General features: G+C 31.7%; 2 protein-coding genes across 5 annotated transcripts in view; one reads left to right on the top strand and one right to left on the bottom strand.

Annotated features, from left to right (window-relative positions):
- Positions 1-3,033, top strand: part of ASAH2_1 (Neutral ceramidase) — a 74,444-nt gene extending 71,411 nt beyond the window's left edge. For 2 of the 3 annotated variants that reach the window (XM_051211757.1, XM_051211758.1), the window contains one exon: positions 1,828-3,033. In XM_051211757.1, coding sequence (XP_051071855.1) covers positions 1,828-2,026 — 199 coding nt within the window. In that variant the 3' untranslated portion in view covers positions 2,027-3,033. The remainder of the gene's footprint in view (positions 1-1,827) is intronic. The other variant, XM_051211759.1, reaches the window with a different exon arrangement.
- Positions 3,034-3,103: 70 nt separating this feature from the next.
- SMPD2_1 (Sphingomyelin phosphodiesterase 2, neutral membrane (Neutral sphingomyelinase)) overlaps positions 3,104-15,001 on the bottom strand; it is a 29,071-nt gene continuing 17,173 nt past the window's right edge. For both annotated transcript variants that reach the window (XM_051211755.1, XM_051211756.1), the window contains 2 exons: positions 9,001-9,141; positions 3,104-5,486 (listed from right to left, as the gene is read on the bottom strand). In XM_051211755.1, coding sequence (XP_051071853.1) covers positions 5,128-5,486; positions 9,001-9,141 — 500 coding nt within the window. In that variant the 3' untranslated portion in view covers positions 3,104-5,127. The remainder of the gene's footprint in view (positions 5,487-9,000; positions 9,142-15,001) is intronic.

Here is a 15,001-nt window from a genome sequence, read left to right as displayed (position 1 = left end):
TGTGGATGTGTCGTTCGATTCTGTGGATTAGTTGAAGTTAGACACTAACACCATTGGATGCCGGCTCAGTGGTCTAGTAGTTAAGTGCTCGCGCGCGAGACCAGTGGGTCCTGGGTTCGAGTCCCGCGATGTGAGATTGTGGATGCGCACTTCTAAGGAGTTCCACAGTGGGACGTAACGGCCGTCCAGTGGTTCTAGGTTTTCCATGGTGGTCTAGATTCAACTGATTCATGATTTCAACTATTGAAATTATTAATTAATTATTTTAATATTTGATAATTAATAAAAGTAAATAGAAAAATTATGTAAATCGATAAGTTACAAAATGATTATAGTATATAACAAATTAAATAGTAAAATGTCAATATTACCTAAAATAAACTGTTATATCACAATGAGAATAATGAGTGGTAACTGTTGGGATCTATTTATGATCTAATATTATACATATATTTTTATTTTATAACTGTTAAGTAACTAAACTATTCATATTTGTGTTCCTCTTGTCATAAGCTTTATTTATACCTATGAACTTTTACTATACGATTTACCATTCTTGAGTTCTGGCCAGTCTATCGATTACTATTTCCCACATTCACAGCCATATCTGGTTAAATCTTGTACAAATGTTATTTTCCGTTTTATGGTACGATGTGGTCTGTTTGGTTGGTATATAAACCCAATATGTTTGAAATACATGATTCATATTGCAGAGGCTGAGATTGGTGTTCTTAAGTTAACAGGCAGGGCTAGGCAGGAAGCAGGACCGATAACAACTCTAGACCGCTCGTACTTGTTTTATGCGTCGTCATTGGTCCGGTCGATAAATCACTGTTCTTTAATTGGCAGTATCATTACGTTATATATTGATAGGGACTCAAACCCATAAGTTATTACAGAAACCGAATCAAAAGTTTAGTTAGAAGATTTTTCGGTTTATTTTTTAGAAACTGAATACACTTCAAATAATTCTATCAAATTGTTTGCATGTGTGTGTGTGTACGTAGATTATTCTCTGAAACACAATAATGTCTTTTCTTTTGAAGCTGTTTTTTTTCTTATTTTGGACATAATGTCCAAAATATGAAATTCATAAAAATATAGTTGAACAGAGACAATATATTTTCAATGATACTTTCTTAATGGAAGGTTAACTTACTTTTAAATAAGACAATCCAACTTCTGTGTAAAACATTTATGATGATAATAAAATATACTCAATCGAACAAAGTAATTATCATTATATTAATATGATTTTCGAATGATTTTTTTGTGGTTTATTGTTTAAAAATACCAACAATATGAAATGTATCATGAATTATATTAAAGAGGTTGTCCTAAACTTCTTGGTATCTTTGTCACGGTGCGGTGTGTTTTACGTAAATCCGCATAAGTAGTATATAACGGTGGTTAGACATAAAATGTATTTCAGTAGATTGGTAAGGAAAGAACGGAAACGAGAACGTAATTGGTATGATAATGCATGAACAATGAAATCTAAGACAATGGACTGATATTTGCAAAAACAGTCAAATTTAAGACTATGGATTAATATTTTGCAAATTAACCATTTACTATATGCTTCTCAGATTTGATTAAGATGCTATGTAATTTTATGTCAAATACATTCGATTTTCTCCATTTGTGTTCTTTAATAAAAGACTAAATATCTTAAGCTCATGTTATTTCTATTCAAAGAGCTATTTTAATATCATAGTTTTAACAAACTTCTATTTATTTTAAGTTCTATTCAACCAGTTTCTTATATCTTAATAAATTTATCCAAAATTTTTTTTATTATTTCTAAAATATTATTTTTTTTTTCAGATTTATTTGGAGTCGAGATGGATTTTTAACATGGTTACTTGGTCGAAGTTATGCTATTATAGAATGGACAATTAGTTCAATTGATGGTATATGTATTCCTGGTATTTATAGAATAAAACATTATGGCACATCTAAAAATATATTTGGTGAAAAAAAACAGTTTTCTGGTATAACAAATAATTTCACAGTATTATGCTAAACACAAAATAATAATGAAACTATAAATTGAATTAAATTAATTTTTAGTTTCATTTATTTATAAATTCTGTTTTATGTTTTAATCTTTAATATTTTGATATTTCATTTATTCATGTTGCACAGTTTTGTTTTTCTAATATATATATTTTTTTTTAAAAAAAATTCCTAAATATTCCCTTAAATAAAATACCTTTTATAAAATTGACAAAAGTACTTACTTACGCCTGTTACTTCCCGTAGAAGAGCATAGGCCGCACACCAGCACACTCCATCCAACCTTGTCCTAGGCAATCCTTTCCAATTGTTATTTCATCTTTTTCATATCTGGTTCGATTTCCCGACGTAATGTATTCTCTGGTAACAATATTTTAACTTACTTATCACAAATCAATCTATACACAATCAGTATTTATTTGATATTACCATTTCTGTCTTTCTTAAATGTATCATTTATTTATTTATTAAGTTTGTCAATTAAATTATAAAAATTCTTTTTATTAATTTGTTTTAAATGATTAAGTTCTTTTCGAATTTTTCAATGATCTTGAAGTCTCTTCAGTTTTCTTTTACATATATATGATCAGTATTTATTGGTTTGATAACATTATCTAAATCTCATTTTCTTCAGGTAAGACGAATTATAAAAAAAATTCTTTATAAATTTACATGATCATTGATAATAAATTAGATGAAATTGATTTTGTTGTTGAATTTCAAAAAGACACTTTGTTTTAATTATTATTATTATTAAACAAGATTCATGTATTATTCATAAACAAAATGGGATTGATTAACTAGTTTTACATTTTGTGTGTTGTTTTATAAATGAACAAACAATTAAGTTTTTTGTTGTTGTTATTATGATTGATTTCATCAAACAAAATAAAATCATATTGTTCTAAATTATTCAATGTTTTATTTGTTAGGTTTTGTTTCAATTCTTAAGTAAATTGATGCAGAAAATGAATTACATTTATTGCAATAGTTTTTTCGGTCAATGGTATATTAGTTTGATTTACATAATCAGTGAGTAGAAAATAAAACTATGATTGATCTAAAATTCTAACTTTGCTAACTAGTTTTTAAATCAGATCAACCAAGCAAGGTCGCTGAAATCACAATATTAGAGGCCTGAAAGCTTTTTCAATAAATAAAATGACTAGTATTAATTGTATGTATATTCGTTGCTGAAAAAAAGAGTAAAACTTTATACGAATCATAATTACAAGGACATAATAGAACTTCTTAAAGGATACAAATGTCAAAGATTAGTATTCACCTTATTCTGACTGAATTATTCGAACTGATATCTACCGGCAGACACTTTTGGCACGACATACCAGAGATGAAATTTTTCAACGGTCAACTAATTTAAGAAACCTATGTACTACAAATCGTTAATCTAAGTCGAACAGAAACCCAATGATTTAGCTAACCAATGGCGTCAAACATTTGAAATATCGATCCCCTGTTTCCTTGTTGTAAACGTTCAAGCAGCCACGAGCCTTTATTTTAAAGCAATGTAATTGATTCTACGTTATACATATACGAATTACTGAACATCGTTAAAAAGGGAACCTTGCATGATGTTCGACGTATTTTCAAGTTTACATCAATTTCAACTAGCTTTTTCGCTCCATTAATCAATTCATCTTGTAACTGCAAAATTTTCTGCTTATAGTATTGGACTGTTCTCAGTTACTTTTATTATTTTAAATTTAACGATAATGAATGATTTATTTTCCTTATTATTTATCCCCCCTGTTTCAATTATCTGCTTTAATTAAACAAACTTCTTGGTTTGTAGAAGATAGGTATTATATATTAGTTTGGTTGATACATCTATGTCTATGGGAAGGGACACAAGCAGAAACAACTTAACACCTAGGATAAAAATATTGTGCTACTGAAAATTCTCACCCAGTCACATCATGATATGAGGAATGGTGGAGATATTTTTATCAAGAAAACCAGGAAAAATAGAGAAATTACACATAACAAAATGTGTACAACCGTCCAGTGAATATTCTTAAAAGTATAGTATCGGACTCATAAAACAATAAAATGTTAAGTTTCTCAGCATAAAGATCCCATAATTCTAGAGACAGTCAAATCACAACATCAATCAAGAAAATAACTGACTTGCTACTCTGAACCATGCAGAGAGTATTGTAAATTTTTAAATAAATATTTATAATATTCCAGTGAGTAGAAAAATTAGATTTTCTGATGTTTCGTGACTTAGTGTAAGCCACATCTTCAGAGATTAAATAACCAAATTAGAATTATTTATAACAATCCACTAGTGAGCATATGTTGATTAATATCAGATGGGTTTTGTGAAGATTGTAGTAATTTCAATGGTTAAGATCATGAGTCAGTTGAAGCTAGACCACGATGGAAAACCTGGAAGCACTGGACGGCCATTTCGTCCTATTTTGGGACTCCTCAGCAGTGCGCATCCACCGACTTCATGAGGTATTTCCTGAAGTCCTAGTGAGAAGTAGTGACCAGTGGAGTTCAACCGAGTCTGTTGTGAGATAGTAACTCACCGAGATATTAAGTGGTTCATTAAAAAAAGGAAATAAATATTTGTTAAATAATTTTTTTCAAATTAGACATAATTCTGTATACATGTACAATATAAAAACAAGAGACAAAAGAAAGCCACAACGATGATAACATTAATTCGAATTATATATATAGGTATATTGAACATACACATATATGTTAAATATTAAATAAATTAAAATACACAAACATCAGTGTCAAATACAATCATTTTGCCGTTGTTAAATATAACACCTATGAATAATTGTATAAAAGATATACGATGACAATTTATTATTTCCGTTAATTGCTTGTAATTAAAAGAGGAACGTGTGTGTGTGTGAGAGAGAGACACAGAGAGAGATAAATCCTGATATCATCATTACAATTAAAATGAATTGATTAATTAGAAAGAAATAAAAACTCGATGGTATATATTTCTTCACTTAAACATATTCTATTCAAAATTTATTTTGGAAGAAAAAGAAAACAAAAACAGAAAAGAAAAAAGTATTGGGGAGGAATACAAAAGGAGAAAAAAAAGACAAATTATTATTTAATTAATGTAAAATCATTTGAACTATCTAATCTTGAAGATAATGTTGAAATTGAATGTTTAGCATTTTTTAAACCGGATTTTTCTATAGTTCTACCAATTAATGAACCCCAAATTAATGTGAATAATATAATACCAAGTAATATTTCAAATAAACATTTTATAATTGATGTTAATCTATCAGTTGGATATATTAATATTAAGATAATTAATAAAATTGTTATAAATATCGCCCATATTAAATGCAATAAACGACCATGTATACATTGATTCAAACCACGAGTTAATTGTTGATCTATATCTAATAATAAATCACGTAATCGATTTAATTCATTTGCTGACATTGTTTCACCCTCTATAGAATAAAAAAGGAGATGAATTAGTACTGTATTATATTTAAATATATTTAATAATAATTAATATAAAGTAGATTCATTTTGTCTGTAAACAAAAACAACTAGACAATAATATCGGATTATGGTTAGTAATTGAATTTATCATGTGAATTTCGTTTTCTTTAGGACTCGTCAGCCGGATCCATCCGTAAGGGACCCAGTGTAGATCCTTAAATTGTTATTCCAACTCAGTAATTTGCGCCTCAAATGCTCATGTTATTCATTCGGTTATAGGGTCTAGACAGCCACAAGGTTGTGCGAAAAAAGGTGAAACATGTGTCACTATCCAAATTTAGTAAAAATGGGTATATTAGGCTAATTCGCTCAGGATTTGCACACACCAATAATGTTCCATTGTAAATACTTAATACAGACAGGAAAGTATAAACCCTTGAGTGAATAACAAATGGTATTCTACAACAATATTAGCTTTGCTCGCAGTCCTGGGTCCGAGTCCTGCCCGCAGGGTCGTAGATGCGCACTGCTGAGTAGTCCCATACTAGGATGGAATGGTCATCTAATGCTTCCAGGTTTTCAATAATGGTCTAACTTAAACCAGTTCATCATTTCAATGAAATCCAACAATGTCCACGACCGTATAATGAAACTCTGCTTTAGTTGTGATAGATTTTGAATTGGAATATAGTGCATTGACATGAATCGATTCATGAAATCTCCAAACGCCAGTAAAATGACACATGTTTCATACATTTCTAAAAATCAACAACTAATGAATTGGCGGACCGTTATTATTACTATACCGATCTTAAATACTAAAGTCTACTCGACAACATGCTTTACTTATCAATTAAATAAAAGTCTATAGTTTTATTAAATTACACCTAACCTCATTTATTTATGTAGAAAGTATTCGCCTCAGATTGCTCTCAGTTGAGGTACATTTGAAAATCAAAGAGCAATCGAGAGCTGCTTTGTCCTCATAATAGACTTGAAGTGTCTAGTAATATATCAAATTTATATACTTTATTCTAGCTTCCGTATATCCTGTAGCCACCGAGTAAGTAGCATAGTTGTTAGGAAACGGGTACTAGGTAAGGATGGCAAATCAATTGATGAAGTAGTAAAACTTCATCATTTGAGATGGCTTGGACATGTGTTACGTATGCCCAAACACCGACTGCCCCGACGTACGATGTTTTATGGTGTAGGAGTAGGTTGCAAGAAAGCTAAGGGCGGCCAGACCAAAACGTGGCACAAATACATGAAGTCACCGACAAGTGGACTGAGCCGTGTTGGTAGGTGTAGACTACCTGGTTGGAATCCGCGAGACAATAGCAACCGATGGTAAGAACCCTGAATGACATGGCTCGAAATTGTCTGCAATGGCGCAAGTGCATCTACTCTTTGTGTTCTCCCAAATTCTAATCTTTTGAATTCTTCATGTCCCTTTCCTTTTTCTCTTTCTAAATTTATTTCACTGGATTATACTCCTAGAGTAACATCTTCAAACCCTAATGTTTCCGATTACTGCTTATACTCTTATTACCTCTACAACTACGGTATTTCAATCGACAACTGCATCTCTGTGCTAATGTGGTATGGCAACTCGAACTAATGTACGTACGTACGAAGTTCTACGTTGTTACTGACTGATTGAGCTTCCGTATAGACCAGTTTATTCGTTCTTGAATCAAATTTTGATGTTGTTAATTATTCACTTACTAACTTTGACTGTTTTTTTTAGTGCATGTGTATGGATTACTTACCGTACTCATCACATGTCTTCGGATTACTTTTGTCTGGCTATATATATTAAGTCTCGCTTTATCAAAACGAGTTGGCTCACTCGCCTTTGCCGCTCCGCTTCTCTTTATCGCCTCCTATTCTGAATGGCCGTCTGGATAAACGAGAGCATGAAATAAATTCATCCAATCCAATTTGTATTTGGTTTCTTATTACTGCCGGATTAGCATGGGTAATATACGAAATCAAATGAAAGATTTATGCTCATAGCATATTCATACGTCTATCAACATTGGAATCAGATCAATGAGCTATCAAAGGCTTCTTGTCAATGAGTAGCCGTGACCTCAACAGTCACCAAACTCACGATCTTCAGATTTCGCAATGAACACTTAACCCTTAGAACTAATGGGCCGGCGTCGATTCATGCACTTTCCACTTCAAACAATTCGCAATTCAGTGCAACGATCATACATGGCATTAATGGCGAATATTTTACTCTAGCCTTGTCTGAATTCCGATCGTCACGAGCAACAAGTCAAAAATAGAATTATGTTGATAAAGCTGAATGTAAATATTATGATGAAATAGAACAAAGAAACGTCGTATATCAACAAATGAAAACATTGATTACTAAAATGTACAAGTGAAGCAAACAATTCAACCAGGATAATTTTCTTTCAGATAGGGAAGTTCACCTAAAATTTACAAAGAGTGTATTGAAAAACTGCAGGGGACTCGCCAGTAGTCTCTGTTGTTTCAAGTCACTGAGTCCCATGGTTTCTATGAAACTAACCAAGAAATCGTGAAGAATTAGCAAATGTCGATACTATAAATTTATTTTTCATGTAACAGAGTCATCACAAATCTGAATTACACGCGGTCCATTTAGTAGTCCCGCCACATGGCAGAAATTTAACGGATATAAAGAAAACTATATACATATGGCTCTCTTAAACTATCTACAATTGAGGATTATTAAAGTGTCACTAGAAAAACAGACCTATGCTATACTTTATATTCTTTTTAACAGCGTCTGAATTACATACATCAGAAAAACTAACACATATCCGGTGCGTATCTGATTAAATTTCATTGGGCAATCAGCATCAGCCAAAGTGACTGCTTACTATATATTTCTTAAAGTCAAATTGAACACTAATATGAATAACTTTTTTAAATCTTGTGCAAAATGGATGGCAAGCACTAGGAGAATGTTTTCAATTTTAATTAACTTAAATGGCTATTGTTATTGAAGGTGGGTTTGTAGAGATTGGCTAAGTTTGCAAGCTGTATTCGTCACAGGTTGATCTCAATATAAGTACTGCTAAAAATCATGAAGTACTAGACAACTATTTCATTCCAGTATAGAACTCAGTAGTGCATGTCCACGACACCATCAGAAATTAAACCCATATTCTTCAAGTCTAGTGGTGAGCATTCGACTAACCGCTAGCTTGACGTCCAATGGTACAATACCAACTTCAATCACATTGAGATAAAACGCAACAAACATCCAAGGCCATTAGTGACAACTGATTAACTTCCGATATGTTTGAACTCCAGTAGTCACAACATATTAAAAATCCATGAATATCATGATCTTAGTGAGCTGAATATTATAGTTTAGTTGATGGGATATTGTGCACATTGATTCAATTCACACAACGAATTTACCAATACAATCTACGGACAATCATGATGATTGTAATTCTAATCACATAACTACATGATAAGAATAAATACAGATAATCAAGTAGAAACGTATACCTGGTTTTACAGGATTGCGTAATCTTGTAATAGTAAAGCTTGCAGCTACACCTTCATGATCGGAATAATGTAAACCATATGGGTCGTCAGGTACTTTACGCATATCTAACCAACACGAATCACAGACAAGTTTAGCATAAGCTATAGTAAAACAGAAATTAAGTAGAAAGACAATTCATAAAATATTTTAACTTTTTTATTAATGATGATTAGAAAAAATAAAGCAAATATTTTATTACTACGATATATAATTGTTCAAGAAATGTATAAACATATACAATACTATTTGTTCTAATATAAATGAATATTCATATATACAATAAAAACACACATTTTATTATAAAGTTATTGAAGTGATACAAAACAATTAAACATTAGACTTATTTCATATTATAGGATCAGAGGTAGTTAACAGTAAACCGTGAACATGGATACTATGCTGTTTGAGACTCATTATGAAGGCGTACCTGCAATCTTGAGGCAAATGATGCATTATATTAGATTCAAATCAGTGTCACTCACTTTCACAGTTCAAAACGTGATCACTGAGTTACACATATAAAAAAAATTTTCAAAATGTATATTCCCTTTTATAACACTAATCCACTAGATATTTTAAAGCATTATTATAATATAATTTATCCAAATATTACTGATATCAAATCAATAATAAAAGTGTAAAAATTCTAGAGTAACATACGGATTAACATGACAATATATTGTAGTAAGCCCATTCAATTACTGCATTATTTACCTACCCATTGGAATTTAAACACTTAATCCATAATGTAATTTTCTGTGTGATTCTGATTGAGCACATAACTGCACATCAATTTTAATCTATTCTCTCATTAGTTGTAATACACAGACAATCAATAATTTATCCATACTTGATTAACACTCAAAAATATATATATGAATTTTTAACACTCACACACAAACACACTCTTGGTTTCCCTGTGTGCTTCCTTCCTATACGTTTGCGGATTTTACCAATCTTTAACAATAAACTATCTCTATAACTGGTGTTCAGGCATTTGAATAATCTCGGGTAAATCCATAATTCTACTAAGAGATTTAGCGTGCATTAAATACTCAGTTAACGGGATACTATTTACTGGAGTCAGATATAGGGGAAATTAACCTCTACAACATTAAACTTTAAGCATCTCAGTAACTAACTGTAAATATAAATGAAAAATGTGTTATTTTTTTGTTTTCTGATAAATAAAAGTTCAGTTCGTACTGTATTTGTTTGTTTCGATTTCTTTTTTCTCCACGAAATTGTTTATTTCATAAAGTGAAATTATTTAAATAATTAAATTCATTTTTTAATTAATCCATATTATTTAGACAGATTATATATGTATAAATACATCACTTTTTCATTCTATTTGTGTGTGGGCTGTGGTACTGCCCGGGTGCCCAGACCGAAGTAGGTGGTTTTCTTGGGGAGTCACACTCGGAGCCCTCGATCTAAAGGTTTGACCCACAAGACAGTGGAGCAACATAAGGAGATACAGTCCCTTGGTAGTCGGTGACCAACAATTGGTTCATACGCCATTTGTTCCTTTAGGATACTGGAGCCCATGTGCACCATTGGTTTAGAATCAGGGTTTTCCAACTCTCCTAGGTGGGTCCTCCATATCCACCAACCTGGTTAAAGCGTTGACCATTCGCTTTTCGTCTTCTCAATTTTGCAAACAATACTCCCGTCACGAGAAGGCAGTGAATACTACTTCCCTGACAGAAGCTGTATACGCGTGGCCGTGTGATAACATTTCGAGAGGGAGTGAGGGCCCTCCCCACTCCCGGACATACCAGGACATTTGGGAGCATATATATCTGGTGCCCCCTTGTACCAATATTTATGTGTTCAAGTAAAAATAAATAAATATATCACTAAGTAACACCGTAGATTTAAAAAACCCTGATATATTGAATAATCAATTAGAAAATGAAGGTAGAATTTATCAGTGATAACTTTTAAAAAATTTCATAGTTTCAGTTTTACAATAATTTTTTATTTTGAACTTAAACATTATGAATATTTTTTTATGCTTAACTGATTTTTAATCTCATAGTTACCAATTTAAAAAATGTATTATACATTCTAAATCTATTTTAAGCCGATTTGTGTTTAGAGGATAAAGTATTTTATAAAAGAATTAAGCATATCTTATCATTCTTATCCGTTTATGCAATTGACATTCTTCGGACTATATAATAGTATAAGAGATAGTATTTTTAATAGTTGAGATCGTGTATCAATTGAAGCTAGACCATCATGGAAAATCTGAAAGCAATGGACGGCCGTTTCGTCCTATTGTGCGACTACACAGCAGTGTGCGTCCACGATCCACGATCTCACAAGATGGGATAGTGGAAGCACAATGCTGAGAAATCCGACAACAGGACAAAACGACCGTCCAGTGCTTCCAGGTTTTCCATGGTGGTCTAGCTTCAATTGACTCATGAACTCAACTATTAAGATTACTATAATATCCACAAAACCCCTTCTGATATTAAAATATTTTTGTTTAGAAAGCAAACAAAAAAACAACTTTCTTAAAATGTGTAATTCACAAAAAGATAATTGAAAGTTGTCTATTATGTATAGATTTGTTTTACAACTAAAATATTAGCAGAAATGATCAATTGTGTAGCAATCTCTTCATTCTCAAACGTAGCGTCGACCGTTCGATTACTAACCAATCAGTATATTCGGAATCGCCAAACAAAAAGTATTCAATTGTTAGAAAAATAATATCCTAACATCAATAGTTCACCCTAAATGAAATTAGTCGGTGATGAAATATCATACTTACACTATACACTTAATTCAATCAGTTATAATCAATATTGGGCTTGACACAAATGTACATTACCACGAGTTCTAATACCAAATTAATATAATGAAATAAAATTAACAAAATGAATAAAAAAGCAGTCCAAATAATAGTAATATTAATGACTAAAATTGGATAATACACATCAAAAAAAAAAAAGAAATGAGACGATACGCATAACGTAATATTGAAACACAAGATCTAGAAGACAATTAAGAGTGTCACTGTGACCGATTCTAGGTCATGTTTAATTACTGACCATAATCATTTTCTTGAACATTAAGTCAGGTAGTTTTCAGTTACTAACATGGATAATTCCAATAGTTAATAACTTCTTACACTGATATCATAACGGTAATTACGTCCATGTTAAATCTAACAAACTAAAATTCTCAGTATAAGATTGCAGAGATTGTTGAGTTTTTAATTTGGATCATGAAGTGATCAATGTTAGACCACAATGTCTATTGTGAGACAGTTACTCACTGAACACAATGGTGGACGGCTGCACAATATCGTGGATTAGTTGAAGTTAGACATTGACACCGTTGGATGCCGGCTCAGTGGTGCAGAAATTAAGCGTTCGCGCGCGAAATCAAAGGTACTGGGTTTGAGTGAAGCGTGAGGGATCGCAGATGAGCACTACTGAGGTGTCCCATACTAGGATGAAACGACCACCTAGTGTTTCTAGATTTTCAATGGTGGTCTAACATTCATCAGTTCATGATCTCAATTAAAAACTGAAATTCATATTACCTACACTACTATTTCTTTTTATTGAAATACACACCTAAAAACTACTTACGTAGGTAGTATCTAAATGAGATTTATAAAATGTATTCATACTCATATATACATATGTATATGTATAGAGATTATGAAAAATTAATTTACAGATTTAGAACCATAAAAAATCAGCGTAACATATTTTTCTTCCAAAAAAAGAATTCATATAATTATCTTCATTTGGATAAAAATAGTGTTGTATTTGATTTTGGTTATTTCATCCCACATGTCAAACTGTTTTAAATATATAATCTATTTTTCTACGCAAATACTATTTTTAAGGATATCCGAAAATAGTAATTACGAATGTATTAGGTTAATTGTGATTTCTTCCTTTTTTTGCTTACTTATTCTATTTAAATGTACTCCAACATCAGTGACAAGTACGCACATACCCACATGAATACTCACAGCTCTGATGAATCATACCTGTATGGTTATAATGAAGAGAGAAATATAAAAAAAACCATTGTTTGCAAATATCTATTAGCGAACATCTTAACTACTGTAGTGAACGAGAACATGAGTGGGGGTAATCGAATGCATTTTAATACATTATAGAATATCATAGTAAAATCTGTAAACCATACAATAAATACTTCATTTGCAAAGTGTTCATTAATTGTCTCAGATTTCGGTATCCCTTCATTTTCACATCAATTGCTTCCTGTCCCCGTTTTTTTCCTCCTCGATCTTCTACAGCCAGACATTCTATTCCTGGCTAGCGTAAAATACTACTTATGTCGATATAAGTAGCACACACTACTGTTAATTGCATTACTTTAATTTTTTTAATTTACGAATGAGTTTGCTCATGACAAATTAATGTGAAGTGAAAATAGTTAGGGAAAAAAGTGGACAAATGTTGTTATGTTAAATTTTTCAACTTCAAAAGACTTTAACATTCTATATGTTGGGATATTCAGGAAAATATCCCAAAATTTATTCTATTAAGTCTAATGCTATTCTTGGACTTGGAGATGGTATTATTTTCTTATTGGTCAGTACTTATTTCACGTATCATTTTCCTACTGGTCAATATTGTACAATGTTATTTTCTATTTTATGGTACGATGTGGTCTGCTTGATTAGTATATAAACAGTGTTTGAAATATAATGATTCATATCTCCGAGGCTGTGACTTGTGTTCTGGACTCAACTGGCTGGGCTAGGCAGGGAAGCGGGACCAATCAGAACCCTAGGCCGTTCTACGTGTTTACGCGTCTTTGGTCCGATCAATAATTCGCTGTCCTCTAATCTGCCGTCACAGCTATAGAACTATATCAGTCATAAACACTATAGAACCTGTTTCGGTTGAAGTTGCCACACTATATGAATTATCAAAATAAATGTCACAATAATGGAAATAGTAACAGTAACAGTAGTGACAGAAAAGATAAGACATAAACAGTAAGATTTAAGAATGAGAAATTAAAAATTAAGGTAATTTTAGAGCTTGAAATCTAAGAGAAGATAGAGAGTGAATTTGTACCATTTCACCTAACATTTTCAACCATTAGACCAGATAGTCTAGTGGACCACATATAGGGAATCTGTACCTACCAACACAAATAACAAACTGATACCATGTCGTGGTTTTGGTGTCCCTAGATTTCTTCCAGTCTACTCTGACATCAGTAAACGTCGCACGTCGAGGTAAACCATGGTTAGGCATAAGTAATACAACATTCATTCTACCTCACTTGATGGAGTTTAACAAACTTAACCGATTTTTTATTTTCCCTAGTACCCTGAATTCGGCCTACATAGAAGAAAGGCATGATTGTTAACGAAATTTTCAAGGAAAATACCTCACAAATATCACTAAACCTATTCACATTTCCAACTTTAGTTAAATCTAAACATAAAAAGTGACAATTATTCAACTGTTTCACCTCCCAACTTGTTCAATGTTAACAATAATATTGTAGTCCGACTGGTATTCTTAAAACTCCAATGGAAAGCTAGTGATTAGTAAATATCTAAGATGTTTTCAGTTGCACACAAATAAATTATTCTGGTAAACAAGAGGACAGTTCTAAATACCGAAACCGATTCATAAGGAATTTAGTATTGTGATGATATTAAGATGATAAAGAAGCTGGTGAAGACCGTGGTGTAAATGAGTAGTATGTAGATTGCCTGCTAGTTGATCTTTCATTCTTTATGCCAGATTTACAAAAAAGAAATATCATATAACTAGATCTCTCAAAATATAATGATTTATTGTAACAAAAAAGACATTCTAAACTCTGAAGTTATTGTGCAATCACAAGTGTTCATACAGTGACATTTTGGTTATGAATGCTGTCCATCAAGTTACAATGTGGTTACTAGTCTGAGTAGCTCGATATTGTATGCACTAT

The sequence above is a fragment of the Schistosoma haematobium genome, chromosome ZW (genome assembly GCF_000699445.3).
Source record: "Schistosoma haematobium chromosome ZW, whole genome shotgun sequence".
NCBI lineage: Eukaryota > Metazoa > Platyhelminthes > Trematoda > Strigeidida > Schistosomatidae > Schistosoma > Schistosoma haematobium.
The sequence above is the reverse complement of the archived record's forward strand: the minus strand, read 5'-3'. Positions and strand labels throughout refer to the sequence as shown.